Below are 22,806 nucleotides of genomic sequence, written 5' to 3'. Positions count from 1 at the left end.
CTACGGTAACCATGGTTAGAAACGGCTTTGCGTTGATGGATGAAATAGCAGAAGAAGAAAAAAATAATAATAATAAGAAGAACGGGGGATCAGGAGGTGGAGGGATGTGGAAGTTAATACAGGCGAGAGGAGCTGCATGCAGAAAACAGATCATCACTGGAGGAGGAATCGGGTGTGCAGGTGGAGGAAAACTGTACTTTATGGATATACACTTTTAAACTATTCAAACCCTTAAATCATTATTTTGAAGTCACAACTACAAACTTACATTTTGCTGCATTTTTATTTGATATGATTGAAAAATTGTGATTGTTTTTACTGCATTACAGCTGCAAGGAACAAGTTAATTTACTTATTGTTCACCTTCACTAGGAATCCAGGCTTATTTAACTGTGACGGATTCATGACAGTTTATTAGATAAGAATAATATATAATAACTGCATGAGGGAGAGGATGTTTTGCATTTGCAGAAAAATCCCCCTCTTATTGTACCGTCTACAAAAACACTGATGTGTCACAAAGCAAACGTTTTCTCTACCTCTCATCCACACGACTGGCATTTTACTGAGGTATAGTGTAGTTTTTCCTAAAATCATAATCCACAGGGGAGATTTTTACAAACTCATTTTTCTGTGTATTTGTGTGGGCTTTGAGAGATTTGGAAAAATAATTATGTGAAAGTCCATTAAACTAAGAGCCCACACTAAGAATTTGGCCCATTCACTTGTTTTTACTCATGACTGTCCCGTCAAAACTTTCATTGTTTACTAAAAACGAGCAACAAATTCGTTGCGCAAAATTCAACCTAAACTCCTAATAGTATTAGAGGAGCTGAAATATAAACAAAGAGCCTTTGGGAGTGGATGAATTAATTTAAAAAACCCTTTTCAGATGTTAGAAACTCATAAAATTTCATGAAAAAGAGGCACATTTTCTACACTTAGAAGCAGGTAAGATAAAGCTAAAGAAAAAAAGAAACATTTTTGCATGTTGTCGTCACTCGATATTTAGTTGACTGAGTAGAAATGATGATACTGAACCATTAGTCGCTGAGACTTCAGAAGCTCAAAAGTTTGCTTGTAATTTACAGGAATATCCTGAACATTTTAGGAAATAAGAAAATGAGGAGAGTCGAGTTGCTTTTAGGTAAAAATAAACCCATTTTTCAGATGACTGCACAGAGAAAAATTCTTTTTATTAATTTGTTTGGGGTGTTTTTCCCCCTCACATTTTTCTGCTTTCATCAAGCTGCACATCGGTGTATGAAAGTGAGCATTCGAGAGAACGTCTGTGAATATGACTACAGTAAAAAAATCAAACCCTGACAGAAACTCTAAATGAGATCAGATTCAGCTCCCATTTACTTTTACCTCACAAAGTTAAGTAAGCTGAATTTTTTTATTCAATTTCACATCTTAGTGTATTCCTCCCAGCTCTGTTTTCATATTCCGTTTTGATTACACCGACTCTCATATGTCATAAGATAAGAGATCTTTTTCTCAAGATATTTTTTCTGTATTTATCTCAACTTGCTGCATTTCTATAGTATTAAAACAGAATTAAAATCTTTTGCCTGTGCTGCCAAACCCAGTCATCAAGCTTTCTGGTTTTATTGGATTTAGAACAAAAACTGATCTATTTATTTTAGTATTTACAGATGCCTGGTTCTTATGCTGATCTGCAAAACTATCTGATGGTTTAACTAAATATCTGTTCAATTTTGGGGAACGTGGTGAGAAAAGTGGTGAGGTATCAATCTGAAATTTGCATGTATCTTCATCAGCCAGCTGTGTTTTACCAGGATTTATTCTTTAAGTCACCCTCGCTCGAACACACACACTGGATGCCGTTTACCTGAGGTAACCTCCTTGACGTCCAATCCGCTGCCGATCCCTGCGCCGATGGAGCTCATAATCTTATCAATCTAAACAGATGGGAAACACACAGAGAGGTAGCAATGTGTACAGTACATATTAATAGGGGGAAAAGTTATTTCCCAGGAATAAAGCTAAGTTCTATTTCTGGATTCATGCGTCATATAATGTGATCCTTATAGCAGCCGGGATGCTGAATGTCAGCCGGAAACTTTCAGACAGCTGAACCGAGATGAAGAGAGGAAGAGTGACTGCTGGCTGCAGCACAGTGGACATGCTGCTAACCACTGAACTGTGCAACCTGCTCATCTGTCAACCGGGCAGCAGAGCCGCCATCCACAGAGCCTCACAAGCAGTGATCGCAATCACATCCCAACAAGCTCGTTAATCAGATCTGATTAACAAGGAATAATATATGTCTAGGACTTAAAAAAACAGGGTTTTTTCAGAAAATTGAACCAACAGTAGCAAATTTTCCAGTACAGAAATGTTACATTATATCGTGGCCGACTTCATGGTTGTCCAGGTAACAGTCACTTAAATCCTCCACAAGGAAGGTAAGCCACATAACGCCACTGATAAAGAAGCTGGTTTTTCACAGCACATTGATGGAAAGTTAAACGGAAGGAAAAACTCGTCAGGAACAAGGACCAAAACCAACACGGGCAAACCACAGAGGATTATGAAGCAAAGCCTATTTAACGGTAAATAAATTGGCACTGCCAAATATCCCAATGCAGATGAGATTAAGGACAGACTAGATGCTACTGCAACTTATATATTTAATTATCTCAAAGTTTTAAAACACCGTTCTCACAGAGAGCGAACATTTAGCCAAAAAACTTAAGAAAACATCTTCTGCCTGCAGACATATTTCAGTCAGGAAATTTCTTCTAGGGCAAATTAATTTCATTTGAGATATGCATGTCATTCTGGTTTTATTTTCTTTAATTAAAAGCATTTACATCTGAACACCATGAGGACTTCCTAACAGTCTATGCCTGAGTGATATTAACAAATAACTTCAGTATTTAGTAGTACATGACGTACAAATACCAAATTTGAATCAAAAATTAAATCTGCTTGAATCCTGAGGAGCTTTTGTGACTCGTCTCTTGCCAATAATGCAACTTTTTCTATCTGCTGTTCTGTGTTTTCCCATCTGAAGTTTCCCCTTTAGATAACAGTAGACATAAAATGTTACCATAAATAGGAGAAAAAAAACCCAAAAAAACACTGATGGTAATTCATCAAGACAGCAAGTCAGGAGTTGTGTTGGGTAATTAATGAACATGTACATGCAAATGTGGCACAGCAAACACTAATGGGCTTTCACTCGCATCATTAGCGTCATTTTAAAAATAGTCCAGGTTATTTATATGATTTGATCTGCATTTTTTCCTTAAAAAAAGTGGTATGAAAATGGTAAATGATTCTTAATATCTCGTAAAATTATTTCTGATAAGAAAAGTAGCTGAATAACTTTCATGTCAGGAACCAAAACACAGCAGCTTTGACCCCTGACCTTTACCCTCCACAATTCAAACTACTTTCAAATATTTGGTTTCTCCCTGAAGGTCCAGAAGCATCAGAGTGAGAACACGGTAATCTAACGCTGTCGAAGTCGAGAACGTTTCAAAGGAAAGTGAAGCGATGCCGCTCGGTGCTGAGGCTGCAGTTTCCCCTCCTGCAGAGACCAAACGCTGATTTGCTTTAATCAATTTTATAGTAAGATACACGAGTCGCAGCACAACCACCGATCCGCATCTTTATTCCTTCTTTAATATCGCCATTGATTGACTAGATAATCCAGAGCTTGAGCTGTCTGCATCATCTCACCTCCTCCCACTCAGCGGTGAAGGACGGGGTCCGCTCCAGTCGTTTCTCAGGGCTGGCTCCCTCTCTGGAGCCGGGCGTTCCTGGCCCCTGGCCCCGGGACCCAGACCCCCAGCTGTGTTCCTCCTGAACGCATAAAAAAAAAAAAAACACTTTCACACATGACCTATGACTTGCAAAAAAAAAAAAAAAAAAAATCAGAACATCTTGAGCTTAAATTAAAAAAAATAAATAAATAAAAAAGATTTCATCACTAATAGCTTTATTTTCATCAAACGGAATATGTATTTTCTGTAGTTTATAATTTATTTAGGCTGAATTAAACAAATCTCAAACGAAGCACCAGCCACTGGAACACTGTGGCCCAGATTTGTGAGTTATCTCATTGGCTGAACTCAGTTTCTGAAGCCACATCATAGAAACTCTAATTTACACACATGAATATTCTGAATAGTTGAAAACGCACCAAAGAGGAACTTTTTTTCTCTTTAAATAGGACACAAATCACAAAATATTTTCAAAAACTACTGCGGCAGCCTTAAGGTCTCACATATTGTGCATCTGGAAAGAGTTCACAGCCATTTTTAAATGTCATGTTTTTAATGCAGCATCACAATTTAAGTGAAAAATACACAAAATCAGCAACAATCTGGTTTTTTAAACTGAAACCAACATTCAGTCTTTAAAGACTTTCACTTTCTTCTGGTGAAGTCATGATTACATTCACTGATTGAATACTAAAAATCCAATTCCAATTATTTCTAGTTATCAAACAGTGCAGTAAGTAGCTTAAAAAGTTTCTATCTAAGGCATGCTCCACATTAAGTCACTGACTTGCAGCATCATCTACTAGCGTTAAAAAAATGCTGCCGCTACTGTGCTTTTCGGTGGATATGGTGGTGTTTTGGTGTCACAGAGCATTCCTTTTGTTTTGGAAACTAAAGCAACATGTTTATAGAAAAATGGTTCTAAATTCAGATATTTATTTTAAATGTCAACTGATTTGTGACTGCTATGCTGGAGGAGACGCTGGTCCATATCCTTTGGGAGATTTTAGTGATGTAGGAATGTTTTCTTCGGTTCTGTCAGGTAATACTACTTTGTAGTCCAAACATTTGAATAATACTGGTGATTAGTACAGATATCATTTCTTCAGTGCTCTCATCAGCCTCTTGGTGGGATTTAATTTCTTCTGCTGACAGATTTCCCATGGGAGGTTTAGCAAATCCCTTTTGTAGGGGAAATAAGCCTTACTAGATTTACAACAAGTTATGAGATGATTGCTGGAGTAGGTATGATTTTTGTAACTGAGACTGGCCAGATAAAATATTTAAAAAAATAAAAAGGTCTCACCTGAATGGGCGACACGGCCACCAGGTTGGAATCGGACTTGGACAGAGACTTGGAGAGCTGCAGGTCCAACACGCTGCGTGGGACGGATCTCATCCTCCCCAGGGTGCAGGCTCTCTCTTCGTAGCCGTCCCTGGCCTCGCCCCCCGCCTGCTTCCCCTGAAGCTCTGCTGCGTCTCCGTTTTGTCCCAAGGAACAAGAGGACGGGTGGTTCAGGGTGGACCATCCACCGGGCAGGTCCGCCTGCTCAAAGTTCTTGGGTTGAAGCTGGTCCTGATTGACCCGGGTGTGGAAGATGGTTCGGTAAACGACCTGCGGCTTCTGGGACCTCTGGGGAGACGATTTGTTGTCTGTTCTAGAGAAACCCTGAGAGGCTCCGCCGCCGATCACAATGCTGAACTCGGGAGTCTGCAGCACGCTGCCCTGCGCCTCTGAGGGAGCGTATTTAAAGTGCTTGGGGCTGTAAAGGTGATAAGGCGTATCCGGCGGCTCACAAGCCGGAGAGGATCCATGAAGGAGGCCTGCGAACTCCTCTGGGACGAGGCTTTTTCTGTTTTCCCCAATGAGACGACTTGAACTGGAGGAAGAGCAGAGAGGAGGCGGGTCTCGCTGGTAGGTCCCGTCGTCTGCAGAAAGGACACGGAAAACTAAATTACTAAACTGCCTGGAAGTCACAGCTGATAATCATCGTATGCCTACAGTTTGAAAATGCCTATATGAATTAACACAGAACTGATTTACTTAAAAGGTTGGGATAGGTTGCTGCTGGCCACGCCCCTAACTCAACGTTTACACTCGCACGTTAAAATGGCTCCAAAAATTTACACAGTTATACAACCAAACTTCTTTGAAAAGCATTAGTAGATGCTCCTGCGCAACCAACGAGAATGCAGCAAGTGGTTTCTAGATGCTAACACTTGATTTTTCCAGCAGCCATTGTACAGAGGACGTGCTGGTGCTCTGCTGGGGTTGCCAGGCAACAGCACAGCGCCAGTCAATTGTGACTCAACAATCAAGAGGTTTTTGAAATGTTTCATTTTCCAGACACCAAAAAACTTTCTGTTTTTTAAGCACTTGGGCTGTTTTAAGAAGCAGCAGAAACCCAAGTGGAAGTAAAAAAAAAAAAAAAATGACGTTTGAATTTTGCATAATGGGTTCTCTTTTATTAACTGAGCCCAACTAACATAATGTACATCATTTGTTTTCTATATTACTTTGGCATTTTTTACATATATAAATCTTAAAAAGAACAATAAATACCGAAGACTTACAGTATCACACGTCATATTCAGGCTATTAATTGGCAGCAAATGGACTATTTAACAGATGTTTTTGTGGATTTTGGGTTCAGAGTTCAAATAGTTTAAATACATAATTGCACGAACTGAATATAACTTAAGAAGCTGCCTCATGCAGTCACATATGCAACATCTTTATAAGACAAAACAAAGCTGGATGGTTTTTCTGAGAAATCCCCGGCAGAAACACACTTAACCAACGGTGATTAAATGGAACAATAACGATGTTAGTCCTTGAACAGAGAGCCATTTCATTTCATTTCAAGTGCGAGTGTTGCGTTTTCACTGCACCACTGTGCTGTCTGCTGTGTTTAAAAAGCACAAAGAACATCCATTAACAGCCAGCCGTTAGCCAGCCCTGAAGATGCCACTCATTCTTCAGTGTTAGTCGGACTCAAAATGTAATTTCCAACAGGAACTAAAAGGTTCTTTTGGTAGAACTAATTGCATTGACTGGTCAAGTGGTTAAAATTCAGCAAATTATCAGAATTTGAAAACTTCTCTCTGTATTGCCAACTTTGCCCTCTTTAGCAACAAATTATTAGAGAACTGAGAAGCCGACAAACTGTCTGGGGTTTGATTTTTGCAGGTTCTCACATTTAGCTCAGACAGAAAAACTATTTTTTTTGTCAATAAATGAGACATAAAGTGCCACATTTTTACACCCTAAGCATCCTGCCAGGTCTTCACAACATTTATTTCGGTAAAATACAACACTGTAGTTCATAAATCTTTCTAGTTATTCTTTTGTTGCTGATTATAGGAGGTGTAGTGAAACATTTGGCTCCACTCCTCGCTTTTCTCCCCGGGGTGTGTGTGTTTTTAAGATGGTTGTGAACACACATATACACTCACACACACAAACACGCACACAAACATTTCACAACTATCGAAACAGAGCCGATAGCATCTCAGCTCGAACAGCAAACCAAGCTCTGACAAGCACTGACCAAATTGAAAAAAGCTTTACTCCTAAATACTTGTATTTCTCAGTCCCGCAGTTCAAGAATGTATTTAGCTGACATTTAATTGGTCCACATCGTTAAAGCATCAATTATACCCGCAAAACTTGTAAATGTCTGACATTAGGGGAAATATAACTAAGAAGTTTATGTTGCAAAAACAACTGAACTCCATCAGATGAACTCGTTTTTATGTAAAATTGTTTTATTGCATCTCAGAAAAAAAAAACCCTGAATGGGCAAGAAATGTGCTCAACTTATCCAGAGGAATCAGAATAAAAGATGGCAGGTTTTATAAGTCTCAAAAAAAGTTTTATTGCCGACTAGGATTATTGCAATCATGTTGTTTAGACGTTTTCTTCCCAGGTTGCCTCTGAAAACTCAGGTTTTGCTTGAATCTTTGCTTCCATTTTCACACAGCACTATTTCACAATTTGAAACCAGGTGCTACTTAGAAGAAGCAACTTTTATTTTAAATGACGTAACAAACATTGAACAATATTGTTAAATTATTGGTCATTGGCACCAGCACATTTGTCCTCCTCAGTGGAGAATAACATAAGCGTGGGATTGTGTATTTCTTTATAGGAAGGAACTAATTAAAAAGTAACTGTATCAACCTGTTTAATCAAGCTAAGGTGTTAGAGCTGCTTGGTTTCTAATTAGTTTTTTGTTTGTATTTTTTTGTCATTTTGAATAAGATTTGCAGCTAGCAACAAAATTAATCAAAAAATTGTTTCGACTTCTCATTCAAAGCACTGATAAATTTACTTGCGTGGGGAAATATGTCATTTATTCTACATATAATAGTAATGGTAAACCTGCGCAACAACTCAGTGAAACATTTTGAGGTCATTCTTTTTCTAAATCCTAAAAACATTTTTTAAACTTGCACTGTATTCTCTCTGTATGCACATCTACATTATTCATTCTACTCAGAACCCTTTGCTTTTTTTTTTTGCTAAAGTTGAGGACCAATGGCAACAAGTGAGCATGTTGGTAGCTATGGGAACAACCTGACTTTCTGGGTATCCGAGAGCTTTCAGCCTCCAGGAAAGTGAGGGAAAAGTGGAAGTAAACAGAGCTGAAAAAAAGGGTTTTACAGACGGAAAGGTAAATTATCTGTAAAGTAAATTACAGTACATACAACGGTTCTGTATCTTCAGGTAGAGGCGAAGTTAAAACAGCATAATTATAACTCATTGAAGAATGATAACAGGACAGGCTATACTTCCAATTTGGCTCCAAACGATCACTGGCCTCCTGAAGTAAATGTGTTTGAGTAAAGCTGTATTCCTTACCTGAGAGATACCGGCTCAAATGAAGGAGCAATCAAAGTTTATGTTCGGCAATAAGCTTTATTGTAAAGCTCTGTCTTCCTCTGCTGAAGAGCAGCAACTGTCTAAGAATGGAATGGTGAAAGAGCAGTGGATGCAACCCACTGCATACCTGGATTTTTATTGCAACACAATATACACTATTGCAAACAGGTTGTGGCATGCAGCAGCACCGCCTGCAGACAGACTGTTTGGAAAAGATGTGATCAATTCTGAAGAAACAACAACAGTAATGCAGCTGTGATTGTGCAATAAACATCACAGGTATGCAATTTATTAGGACTTCCTCAAGTCTTAAGCAATGATTGCAGTTACCATGTTAAAGCTAGAAGCTGCCTACCATGAGTTTATCATAAAAAACTTAATATGAGGAAATCTAGAGCTTAAAATAATACATTTATCTCTTAGAAAACTGGAATATTGAATAAAGTTTTTAAACTCAAGCATTTTAAAAATATGTTTGTTTTCTTTTTCCTCTATAATTATATGGTAAAACTTTAAAAATGTAAACTTGTGGAGAGTTTTAACGTCCTTTAGTCTTATCTATTTTAGTCAAGATATACTCTTGGCTAACAAAACAACAAACACGTTTAGCTAAATTCATGTATTTTAACTTTGTATTTTAACACACAACACTCACCTAAGTGCTAGTTTTCAGAAATTAACCAAAAAGCTGAAAGTGGGTCACTATCTGGTCATGCCTTGATAACTATGATCACCAGAAAACAGCCGTGATGCAGATTACTAGTACCGTATTTTCCGCACTATAAGGCCCGAGTCGGACTGTTTTGTTGACATTCTTTATGTCAACAAAGTGGCTTTAGACATTCATCCGGGGTGCTTCGACTAGGGCTAACAAGGGACCAGCCCCTATACATTTAAAGCCGGGTGGGTCGGGGGAAGAGAGACAGAGACAGAGTGTCGGTTGGTCTGTGTTACCCAGAAAGCAGTTGGGCACAATATCGCAACACCGTGAGTGAAACAATGACTGGGGCAGCCTACTATCTAAAGTACTCACGGACCTCTTCTTTACAAATGTGGATGTGTAATAATACAGAACAAATTGGCAACCCAAACTGAAGCGTCTATGCGCCTTATAATGCGGTGCGCCTTATATATGAAAAAAGTTTTAAAATAGGCCATTCATTGAAGGTGCGCCTTATAATCCGGTGCACCTTATAGTGCGGAAAATACTGTAATATTCATAGTAAATCACTATATTTTTTGGAATAAATACAGAAAACATTGTTTTGCTGATGTTTTCACTTTTTCCATGGCTTTTTTCCCTTCTGACTCTACATTTTGAGAGGCTTTATTCACTATATGCATATAAAGAAAACAGGGATGTATAGCATAAATTAGAAGCTGCTGTTCCTTATGGGCCTCTGTAAAATATGACACAGCCTGTAAGCTTGTTATGAAAGGCGTGGAACTGGAATGTGGGCATAATTAACTTTATTAGTTCCAACTGCGGTTATCCCGCTCCCACGTGCCGTCTTTATTACATGCTCAGAAACTATGCAATCTGACTACACAATTTCATTTCAGATTAAAAAGTAATATGTTCCATAGTTTAATTAAATATTGTGTTTTAGTAATTATCTTTCACAGAATTATGAAAATCTGTCTTTACGGTGCCGGAGGGCACGTATTTGGGTGTCTGAAGTCACTACAATAGCAACGTTAAAAAAAGAAAGAAAAAAAAAAAGAAGTCCATTTATATTAAGTTTCCCAAGTTCAACAGAAAAATGTTATTAATTTTTGGTTCCATTTGAGAACAGTGGCTACACAGACTTACTATTTTTCCAAAAACATCAAACTATATTGGATTCACTTTGCTTTGGAAATAGTAACTGTGAAAAAAAATCCCATTAGGCTTTTCATTACTTCCTTTCAGAAATGGCACCAAAAAGAAGACAAACAAAATCATATCTAACATTTCTTACTACACAGACTTTTCCTCAAAGTTTAACGTTTCTCCACTGAAGTAATGCAGTAACTGTTGATCTTACTTCGTTTTATAAGACCAATATAAGCCTTATTTTAAATACTTTTGTAGTTTGGTCACAAAACACTATCTGCTTCTGCATTTTTATTGTTTTGCATATTGACTGACATTTATTGCAGCAAATTGAAAGGAATAAAAAATTAATTTGTGCTTCAGAGGAGGGATGTCACATCAGTGAAAATGAATTCACAGATAAGACAAAAACTAATATTCTTATCCAACTGTGCAAATGTATCCTAAAATATCTTATGAAAATGCTAAATACATAACAATTTAGCTACAACTTTAAGCTTTTCTTACCAGATCTTGCTAGCATGTTAAAGCTGTTGCAAGTGTGATTTTTAAGAAGTGAGGAATTACTTTTGAGATTAAACCATTAATACAATTTTACACAGATAAAGTTGAGAAAAATTATAAGAAATGATCACATGGTTTATTCTTTACATTTAAATACCTTGTTACCTTGCAGTTCAGGCACATTTAATGTGTCAAAGTTTACTAAATGAATACAAAGAGCACCGAAAAAAAAAGGAAAGAGCAAAAAGGAAAATAAAACTGACTTTAATTTTAGGTTTTCTGACCAAGTACAACAGAAATTTGAAAGACAATTAAGCAATGGTGAGACAGACTGTTGCAATAAGATGAAATTTTAAAAGAAGGTAAAGGGTGGAATTCGAAAACAAGAAATGAGAAAAGAACCAAAGTGTCTGGAGAATAAAGTGTCTGACAGAATGAAGCCCCGACTGACATGAGGCATGAATGAGAGACCAGATGAAAATGTTGAAATGGAAAGGAGAGAAAACGGGGTGAAAATGAGGTTTCATCTGTCAAAGTAAATCCTGACATGATCACAACAGGCTTCTAAAAGTCGAGTATCCATGACAGGTTATCAAAAATTGAGCCGAGCCTTATTCATTATTGATTTTAGCACAGCCTGAAGGTCACAGAGTACTCCGAATTTCCACAGAAAAACACAACAAACGTGAGCAAAGGAAGGTGACAGGCAGTCTCGCCACATCACCATCATGTCCCCCATTTTTGTTGAAAATGCCTCATGCAAAAAACAAAAACACATTGTGCTGTTTTTTTTTCAGCAGGAGAACCTGGGAGATGATCCAAACATCTGATAAGGATGCGCTCGTCGCTGCGTCTCTTGTGGCAGCGCAGCAACTGTTATTAAAAACTACAGAGCAATATCTGAGCTGTCAGTCATCTCTACATGCAGCTGGTGCTGCAGGGGCTGAAGCGAACAAACCAGCATCCAGATGATGCGACATCACATGATAATTGGTTGAGTTGAGAAAACATAAAAGGCAACAAAAAACTAGTTGAGTTAAAAATGAGAGCCAGGAAAATCTTCCTTTTGAGGGTTGTTGGAAAGGTCACATTAATTAGCCAAGAGGAAACAAAAATACTTTCAAGAGGCAGACAGAAAGTTTCCATTGCAACCAAGATGTTATTTTAAATTGATCAAATTAATCAAAAGAAGCGCCCAAGTTCTGTCAGTTTTGTTTCAATCCTCTGATTTATAAGCCTAACAGCTTGTACATCAGATTATGACTTAAACTGAACTCTAAGTAAGCCAAGCTAACATGTCAGAAAATTACATAGCTACAACTCTGATGGCATATATAAGTATATGTAAAAACTAAGAAATCATCTCTGCAACAACCTCTTAAAAAGTTGCATAACCTCCTGCTACACAATGCAGAGGCTCTGTCTGCACTGATGAAAATGCACTGCATGGAATGGCTAAAACAGCAAACAGGTCGAACAAAGAAACTTTTATGCCAATAAATATGCTCTACAGATGTTTTTTAAAGTGCTTTATTTACTCATTCAGGGGATTTTTAACCAAACTATATGTTTAAAAAGTAACTTCTAAAGTTTCAAGTCATATCTGGAAATATTCATAAAGTAAAACCAGATTTAAAAAATGGTACGATTTCTTATTTTATCACCGTTTGCTGCTATTTACCATCAAAATATCTCTTGTGAGCAAACACTTGTAGGTAAATATACAATTTTACCTAAAAATGTCAGTCACTTACTCATGAGTCAACACACAAATCTGAATCTGTATCCATTTCTGGCCTTTTTGTCACTTTTTACCAGTTAAAAACACTGGATATTTTATCGTACCTAAAAACAAAATGTGGATCCATTGGTCATTTGCTTGGAGACAAAGTGTTTATGACACCAGAAGTGGTTTTACAGTAACGCGCACCAACAGTCTGGGCTTGACTCTTTTCTGTGGATGACTGCAGATAGCAACTCCCTGCTGAGAGCATTACTTTATTGCTGATAGCCTGTGCGTATCTAAAGCCAGCCTTCGGGTAAAGGGGAGCCACTTTCCACACGCTGAACTCGCCCTTTCATTTCTGACTCCAGAGTTTATTGCCACAGCAACAGGCTTGTCTCCTGTGGTAACACATTTTTCAAGTCCCATGAAGAGTGACAGAAGTCTCTCACTGGTGTCACTGGAAATACATTTAGTGCTGGTGTGAGACAGAAAGCAGTGGTGATGTTGAGATTTTGCTTTATCTATAAAAGAACTGTATATAAATTCCTGACTCCGGTGAAAGCAAATCTATGTTCTATCAAATAGATTCTCTTTATCATCACCTTGTGATGCTTTTAACTATTAAGCCTAAAACTTCTGAACAATGAATTCAATTCCAAACAAATAGGTTATTTTATTCATCTGTATCACTGTAAAATGTTAAACCATGTAAGGCTTTCCCTGACTATTCTTTTTTCTGTGTGACCAACAGCAGGATGACTTTCACAGTACATTTCTCCACATTCTTTCCATTTAGTTATTCTGAACAGAGTCTGGCTGTCTGCGTGAGCTTCTTTTGTGTCCACCATGACTCATCATTATGTTGGGTCTTCCTCTTAAAAGCTAAACCAGAAAAGACTGAATGGGAAATTACACAATGATGCATAGACTGGACCAGGTTTATTGACAAGTGTGCAAATACAGCGCTCAGGAAAGCTTGAATTTAGTGCAAAAGATCACGGACAAATCTCTACAGAGACTGAAACATGCTGAAAAATTCTCTGTACTTAAATAAATATCCAAATTAGTGTGTTTTTATCTCATGCTACACTATGCAGATACTCCATCTACACCGGTAAAGATGCTCTCACATTTATATGAAATGGCTGGTGCAGCAGGGGAGTTTGATTAACTTTCAGATTAATTCAGCTAATGATTATTTTATCGAGTTTGGACTCTCAAACTGTAAGGAGCATTACACTCTCGGGCCAAGATGGTGAGGTAATCATAAAGGATAGAAAAGAACTAAAAGACCAATGTTTGACTTTAACACAAACTTCGAATGAGGTAGGATTACTTAAACTATAAAACAGCGTCAATATCCACAGTAAAACAATTTTGCCAACTAGCAAACAAATCATTTTGCTATCCTGGCTAAAAAAACGAGGGACATTTAGAATGACTGCACAGAAATCCTGAACCTGCCCTGTTAGCGCAGCTGCATCATGTGTCAGCTGAATCAGGTCAAGCACAAAGAAGGTGTGCTCCAGGCCTTACTAATCATTAATTACAACATCAGGTTAATTAGAGTTAAATTACAGAGTTCGGAACTCACCAAAGGTAAATGCTTTCAATTTATGACTCAGATGTAAAGACTTGCTGAGTCTTGTTCCTCTTCTAATGAGAACATTACAGCTCAAGGATTTGTTGGGGTATTTGTAGGAGTGTCTTACAAAATAAAAGAATGTTTTTAAAGTTATGCATCAAGTTACCTTGTGCAGGTGTTTGATTCCAACTTCATCAGTTTAATGAGTTTAAGGTGGATTATCTGTATAAAACAAGCACTGTCCATTGTTTAGGTACTAAAGGCTCATTAATTGATCAAGATCATTGATTGGTTTCGTCCCGGTTGGGCTGTTTGCACTGTAAGGTGAGTGAGTACCTGTGATGTAGGAATGCTTAGCTCTGAACAAAAGAGGAAAATGGACACAAAATAATCAGACTTGCTCAGTGATGAACGTTGGCGACAACAAATAACTGGCTAAAACTATAAAATTAGGGTTAATTCTAAGAAAAAGTTTGTTTTTTTTCTTCCCGGTGGCAATAGTCCTCTTCCATAACACTTTATAGAATAATGTTCTGATAAGCACACAACAAATATTCATTATTTCATTGAAAATAACTGAATGAATGAATTAAACCTTATAGTTGATCATCATTTAAACTCCTTTACACTTAAAAACAGAGACCTACTGTCAGTTTAATAGGAATTTGACAAATCATCTGGGAAATGAATCAGAAAGTGAAGCCAAGGTGGAAAAGAAGATCTTCGGATGACTCAGTTGATTAAATTTAAAAACTATCGTTTGCAACTGTATATCTTTAAAGTGGAAAGCTGCAGCAGCAAAAAACAAACACAAAAACCCCAGACAAATAAAACATGAGCTTACGAGAAGCTATGACGTTTTCAGCACCTAAAGCGTTTCCAGATAAACAAATTGACACCTGCAGGTTGGTGCATGTTTGTTACCGAATTATTGAAGGGGGGTTCTGCATAATTCATGGACTGCAACTGCTTCTGCATAAACACTGCACTGCATTCGGTACTCTGTCTGTGGCTGGGATTGCATAAAGCTGAGTTATGTAGCAAAACAGCAGCCCTGGTGATAGATTGGGTTATAAATAGGGCTACTTTTTGTCCAGCAGCCTACGCAGGTGGCTGACACCAGCATAAACTGCTGCAGGGCTGGGACTCATTGTGTGTATTGTTAGCTTAGCATCAGAGAACGGCTTATGTCTTTTAAGGAAGAAAATTAGAGGAGATACAGATGTGAAGGCAAGGAAGGAAGCACCTTATATGGTGTGCAGAATAACAAAAGTGATTCCTCACTTCCTTGTCCTCGTTTCTTAATTCTCACATTACATCCCCTCCCCTCCCTGCAACACAAGATTCCCATTCTCCATCACCCACTCGCTTTCTTCACTGGCATCCTTTGAATCCCGAGACTCTGTCTTCTGTATCCACATGCATGTAACGCTGCTCTGTTCGGTCCGTCTACGTCTCTTTTCTCCCTGTTAGCCTCTAGTTACCATGGTTACCCCACAATGAGCCTTGCACGGCTAATAAGTGGAGAGAGCAGGAGGGATGAGCAGAGCGGCAGAAGAAAACGGAGGATGAGGAGGTGGGGGGGAATTGTGAAAAAACTTAAATGGAAAAAATAAATAGGTGCCAATCTATTCCTGGTGCAGGAAGTTTAGACAGTGAACTAGAGAACGAGAGGAAAAGAGAGAAAGAGCGAAGGAGGTGGGGAGAAGAAATGCCCAACACAAGATAGAGTGCTACACAGTCACATTTTTATATCAGGACAAATATTTGGAAATTGTTGAGGTTTTTTGTTTTGTTTTTTAACATTAGAAAAAGGCACATATATTGACAAAACTCTGAAAACTCTGACTTTGTTGTCTTTCTCTATGTCCGAGGAACATTTCTAACAGTTTTATATCAAAAACAAATGACCGTTGTCGAGGCTAAACTAATTCTACATTTTATTAAAAAAATGTTAGGTTTGTTAGACATTTGTTTTAAACCTACAATTAAGTTTCTTTTTTTGATATGGGAGATGAGGCTCTTGGCCCAGGGCGCCATTCTGTTTTGGGTCAGTAACAAAATAATAAAAGAAAATTATGTTCCATTGCGTATTTGCATGCATTGTTAATGATCTCCCTGTGTTTTACACAAAGTAGGCACTCTAAGAAAATAATACGGTGGATTATGGATTTACTTGTGCAAAAGCCTAAAGCTAAATTAAAGAAGTTCAGAGTTTTATGGAATATGTGATATTTTGTCATTTACTTTAACTACTATAGTTTCAACGTTTCCTCTCACTGTTTATGGATTCACTATTCCATCATGCCAATGTATTCTTGTAAAGACCACAGCAATTTAAAAACAGAGCTAGATTGGGGAATCCTCCTGCTTTTATGTCTCTGTGTTATTTTTATTCTTTCAAAGAAAAACTAATGGCAAATTTATCCAAAATGACAAAGCTGGATTTTGTGGTGTGCATCTCTTGAACACCAACTTTCAACTTTGTTCCCAAACTCACTAATTTGTATGCATTTGATTATTTTATTATTCTCCTGCTGATGTTATTGAATTGAACAACCCCCCTACAAAATCTGCTCACAAACCAAAATTATTAAATGTTGAACAAATCATGCACTCCACATCTCAGAAGCCATGTCTCATTTTTCATGCATTTTCTTTCAGCCATCTTGCAATATCTACAATATCCCACGACCACCAAAAATCAAAAATGACCAAGATGCCGCCGCACTGATTCTCACAGAAAGTTCATATCATTACTTTGCTTTGCTCTTTCCATTGTGGAAGGAAAGTCTGTTGGGAAGCTTCGATGTAAGCAGAGCCAGATTAGCATATTCATAAATCCCATTCACTGCATACAGAACAAAACACCAAAGACACATTACAGGTTTGACAGGTTGACTTTGAGCAACATTAGTTCCTCAGAAGAAATCATCATCAGGCCAAGGCGGACGTTTCAAGAGGGAAGCGACATGCTGCTGCAGCACTTCAGTGGGAATAAAAGCAGAAGATGTCTCAGTCAGTGTGTGTTTGCTGCACACGCGCACACATACACGCACGCACACACCTGTGGATTGATGGTGTGTTTTTTTTTTTTTTTCCTTTTTTCATTTCAGGCTCCACACCGATCAAAGTCCAGCAGGGTTTCTGAACTGCAGCAGGATGAAACAAGCACACACACACACACACACCCACGCACACCCACTCCTGCTCCCACTCCCACTCCTCTGTGCCTGGTAGTAGTGTGTGCGTGTGCATGTGTGCGTGTATGTGAGGGACAGCTGGACTGAAAGCCAGGTGAGAGACGGAAGTACCAATGATTACGTCACTGGTTAATGAGTGTAACCAAGGCCACTGCTTCGCCATGACAACGAAGAGTCCCACTGCTATGGCAACACAAGCAGCTTGACAAGGTAATGACATTAATGACATGAAGGTCAGAAGTAAATCTGACAGAGAAGCAGCAGACAGAGAAGAAATCTGTTTGGTTTTATTATTTGCTTTTTTAATAAAGTGTCTGTGAGCAACTTAACCGTTAAACTGTTGGTGAAACCACCTAATTTCATTACCGCTTCTATTCCATTTGGAGCTGAAACTCAAACTCAGCAGGGGAGAACAAGCATCATTAGATGAAACCAACAACACTTTATCTGCTATGACAGTAAAAAGGACTCCCACTGAACCAAAGTAACTTTTTCTGCTGATGTTTTGAAACCTTGATTTTCAGATATGTAGAAAAGTTTCCCTTTGGAGAGCGATGATCTTATCCAATCATCAGCTGCACAGATTTTTACAAACTGTTTACAAGCTGTTAATTTGTTAAGAAAAAAATTACTGTAGCAACAAAGTATACGTGCAGCTCACTGAACATTTTAAAACTTATTTTAGGCATCCAAAAATATGACAATAATGTCTTGTAAAATTTGCACAGAGAGAAGACATATTGTGACTTCTTGTATTTTTAAAATAGGACTTTCAAGCACAAAAAAGTACAATCAACTACTGTTGGAGTACAACATATTATTATCATAGCAGCTAGAGCTAGCTAGCATCAGTGAATGAGCTAAAATTACAATTATTAATTTAAGTTAGCTACTAATAGCTAAAGCTGAAGAGTGTCAACAGGAAAATGAGTCAAACTCATTTTAACGGCAGGCAGAACATGATGAAAGCATGATGTTATTTCAAAAGAAAACATTTAATTAACGTCTTTTCTTGAGATATGAAGCCAATTTTTTCTCATATCTACAAACAATTTTTGAATTTGAATGGTTGATTTTAATAAAAATACAAGGTATCTCAATTAAATAACGTTTACTTCTTAAGGTTAGAGAAAACCAACTTAACTTATGATAGCTTCTGAATGCAGTGAATAGTTTTTTTTAAATTCAGGAACCAAATGATACCAATCTTCTATTACTTTTTATCACTCTGAAAATAATCTCCAATGCCTCAGTCCTATCCAGTCTGAGTGGAAAGCTTTCTGCCTCCTCAGTCCATCTGAGGCCAACAGTCTTTTTCCAGAGATCTGACTTCTGCCTATAAGGTGTTTGTCTACCTCTTGGGTTTACCCTCCTGTGTGACAGGAGCAGAAATATGATTTCAATTCCTTGACACCAAGGGCAAAGGGAATAAGATCTCATTTGGTCCCCGGGGCAGAAGCGATTACCTTCTGTGCTCTCTCTGGCAACAAAGATGCAGTGAAAAAAGAACAGCAGCGACAAAAAAAATATGATTTTCACCCTTAAAGTCAAAAGTCATATAAACTATTGAGCTAAAACCGCCTATAACTAAGTCAGCAGATGGATAAACATACTGCATGTGCAGGTTTTAATATTTTCTCTTCTCAAAACAGTGGGAATTTAGTTTAAAATATCGACGCCAGGGCTGTACCTGTGAGCTGACAGTCGTCGTTGGAGCCTGCAGAGTCCTCCTGGTTGGGGCTGAGGGGGGGGCTGGCAGGAGGGCTGGTGCTGAAGCTGGCGTAGCCCAGAGACGAGCTCACCTCACTGGGTTCGCAGCTGTGGTTGACTGGCCTCTGGACATCCAGAGAGGAAGACAGGGACGTGCGCTGCTTGGGCTGAATGAAAAAGAAGAACAAAGACCAGGTCTAGTGAGACGAAACAATACATTACATATTAAAACCCAACTTCTTGCTGCTTTGAAAAAGTTAAACAGGAAACAAATATTTGCCTCCACCAAGCCTAACCGCAGTATTTTGAGCAAAAGAGTAAATGATATCTGGGTGCATATATAAAATTTTAGAGCACAACTGGATGTTTTCTAACATGAGAATGATCCCAAACAGGGATTCCCCTAGAAAAGTTGCTAAGCCCGATGCTCGGGGCGCTAGGTTAGTCATCCAGCTGCCCGTCATATTTCTGAGGTAAAACATGTTTATAGTTAATAGGAAATTTGAAAATATCACTTGATAGTTATGTGTTATTGGAAGACTGGAAGATTAATACCTAAATGTCAACTATAAAGTCTTTAAAAAAGGCAATCATGAAGAAAAACTAAAATAGATTAACAATGCTAAGCCTGGTGGCCCGCCAGGCTTATAATACACTGAGGGAAACCCTGCCAGACAAATATCAACATGCTCAACAGGAGGACAGAAACAACAAAAAATGTTCCCTCAATTCCCTCAGCAGGACGTTGAGGACTACAAAAACGATGTGGTTCAGAGGCAACTTGCTTAAACTATATATAAATGGAATCTGTATTTAGATCATTAGTCCTGTGTTGACATTAAGATGATTTTAATCTATATTACTCATCTGCAAGGCAAGCAGCAGCTCATTTTCAGTCGAGCAATATCAGCCGCTTTACGCAGCCCAGCCAACAATAATAAAGTGGCCTAATTATCTCAAAGTTACCACAAACTGGTCCACCGGAGCCTGCAGGAAACGGCATCATGAAATCCCTCGTGTTGTCACAGCTTACGGGTTTATCTTCTTGAAGGTTACTCCCCTGAATCTACCTCCAGTTATGTGGATATGTTGTAGTTCTTAAAGCAGTGAGGCGAAACCGGCCGCCGGCAGTGGGAAAGGACTTCATTAACTTGCTTTAGCAGCTCTCTGAAAGCCATTTAACCATCGTACTTTGGTCGTAAACAGCTGAATTTCAATACTCTAGTAGACTCAATAATTAAATTTTAATAACTGTTAGGTCAGGGGTGTCAAACTCCAGTCCTCAAGGGCCGCTGTCCTGCAACTTTTAGATGTGCCTCTGCTGCACCACACCTGAATAAAATAATTAGGTCATTAGCAAGGCTCTGGAGAACATATCTACACAAGGAGGAGGTAATTAAGCCATTTCATTCCAGTGCTTTGTACCGGTGGCACACCTAAAAACTGCAGGACAGCGGCCCTTGAGGACTGGAGTTTGACACCTGTGTTAGGTAATAAGAAGTATTTCTGGCATCAAACATCAGCTCAAGCAAACTTTCTGAAATGTAGACTCTAAGAGATCTTTCATGCAAAATGTCTCCACTCAAGTTAAAATGTTTGAGAATCTCAGTATCTGTGCTTTATGACAAAGATGAAGAACAAGAGATGAAATGACTGAGAACAAGGAAGCGAAACAGCTCAGATCTAATTTACATCAGACAAAGCAGCAGCACGGACGAAGACAAATGAAATTGGCATCTGGTAAACACGTCTTACATAATGAAGTATTTGCAGCTCCGAAGAACCTGCTGCTGTGCCTTAAAAAACAGCTCTTACAGTTAAAACCCTGCTGGCGCGTGTGTCACGAATCAATATGCTAAACCACCACGGAAAAATAAAAACTCTGAAACGTTTAAAGACGGAAATGCAACAACCTTCATGAGACCTTCGGGGTCTCTTTTGTGACTCCAGGGATGAAAGAAAACGGAGACAGGAGGAGGAGAGGACGCTCTTCTACTAGAACTGTTTAAAATAGGACATTTAGATGGACTGAAACTTAAAACCCAAAGCAAAGAGGATGACCCAGGGACAGTGATGAATCTGAAAAGAAGATACTGAAAGCTGAAGAGCGGAAGAGAAACGGGGGATGAGACACTTGAATTAATGGAGAACAGATAAAAAGATTGAGAAGAAGATGGTTTATAGTGATTAGGGGGGAGAAGAAATGAAAAAGTGGAGTAATATCATTAAGGAAACATTTTCTAGATTTATGGACAGTCTTATGTTAAAATCTATCACACAGATGAGTGTTGTGTTTGACTATTTGGGCTGGATTATTTGCTTTTCAAGCTACCATAACTCGGTTTAACTGGCTATAAAATCTGAAATCACAGATAAGAAACAAAGCGTTTTCTTTCAACAGCTGAAAGTTGGCTTTGCGATGGCACTGTTTCCAGGTTAAGTCAAGGAATTGCTTTCCTAAAACAAATACAAGTATTAATAAAAAGGGGCTGCATTTAAAAAAAAAAAAGCAATTGGATGCCTTCACGGGAAAGGATTATAAAAATCTTTGTGGAAGTGAAATCCTCACGGAGAGCTGCAGAAAGTGTTAATCATTTTGAAAAAGAAGAAAATAGCAAAGAAAGATTCTGACAGGGGAAACATCCAGGTAGACCAAGGGAGACATCAAAGCATCAGGGCATGAAAAACTGACAGAAATAAGCCAGGAAAAGAAAAGAAAAGAAATAAAAGCCAAACGGGCATCGTGAAGAGTTGATGTTTGTGTAAGAAACCGGCTGAAGGAAAAATGATTTATGAATCGTTAACTTCTAAGCAGAAGAAAAACACTCCAGTAGGAAAAGGGAAGGAGTCACAAACTGTAGCTGACAGAACCGAACAAATGAGGATTATTCCTTCTGCTGTACGATTAAATAAAGGCTTAACTTCCTATAAGTTGCAGTGAAACTGTTTCCAGTTTAGTTTAACTTATTTTTTTGTCTGCTGTGGTCACCGCGCACTTAAGGACATGTCCTTGCTAAATTCAGACATGCCTCTTGCAGAGCTCCTTCAATCAGTCGGAGTTTAACTTTAACCTGTGTTGAACATCAGCCCAAAGTGAAATGGATTTTCTCCCAATCAATGTTTGATTTTCCATCTTTGAAGAACAAACAAGGAACTGAGACAAACGCGAATGAATAATTTAAAATGAAGCGAAAACACTGCATGTCCTTTTCCTTTAACAACATAAAGTCCACAAAGGAACATCTTTAGCCTAAGTTTGGCCTGCGACTGACCGCTAAAGACGACGCTTTGGCTTCTAGAAAGAATTACCAAGCATCTGTCAGGGTCCAGAAAATGCACAGATACAGACAAAAATATCTAATAATAATTAAAACATTGTTTTTCTTCAACAGAGATGCGCTGAAAAACTGGTTAGTAACTTGAGTCCCTGCCAGTCAGTTGTAAATAATCCTCTTTTATTCAAAGAAAGCAGCAAAGTGTTACCAGGTTGCACCAAACAACACTTATCTTATAATCTCTACAACCTTCAGACGAGACGGATAAATTCACAAACATGACCCACAAACAGCACAGAGCTCAAAATAATTAAAAATTCACAACAACACCTCATCCTGCAATT

General features: G+C 38.3%; 1 protein-coding gene across 7 annotated transcripts in view; it reads right to left on the bottom strand.

Moving 5' to 3' along the window:
• anks1b (ankyrin repeat and sterile alpha motif domain containing 1B) overlaps positions 1-22,806 on the bottom strand; it is a 183,185-nt gene that overhangs the window by 49,463 nt on the left and 110,916 nt on the right. For all 7 annotated transcript variants that reach the window (XM_017302833.1, XM_008400554.2, XM_017302832.1 and 4 more), the window contains exons 13-16: positions 19,168-19,354; positions 5,065-5,687; positions 3,715-3,837; positions 1,856-1,925 (exon numbers count right to left, since the gene is read on the bottom strand). In XM_017302833.1, the coding sequence (XP_017158322.1) occupies positions 1,856-1,925; positions 3,715-3,837; positions 5,065-5,687; positions 19,168-19,354 (1,003 nt within the window). The remainder of the gene's footprint in view (positions 1-1,855; positions 1,926-3,714; positions 3,838-5,064; positions 5,688-19,167; positions 19,355-22,806) is intronic.

Source organism: Poecilia reticulata, linkage group LG23, assembly GCF_000633615.1.
Source record: "Poecilia reticulata strain Guanapo linkage group LG23, Guppy_female_1.0+MT, whole genome shotgun sequence".
NCBI classification, from domain to species: domain Eukaryota; kingdom Metazoa; phylum Chordata; class Actinopteri; order Cyprinodontiformes; family Poeciliidae; genus Poecilia; species Poecilia reticulata.
The sequence above is the reverse complement of the archived record's forward strand: the minus strand, read 5'-3'. Positions and strand labels throughout refer to the sequence as shown.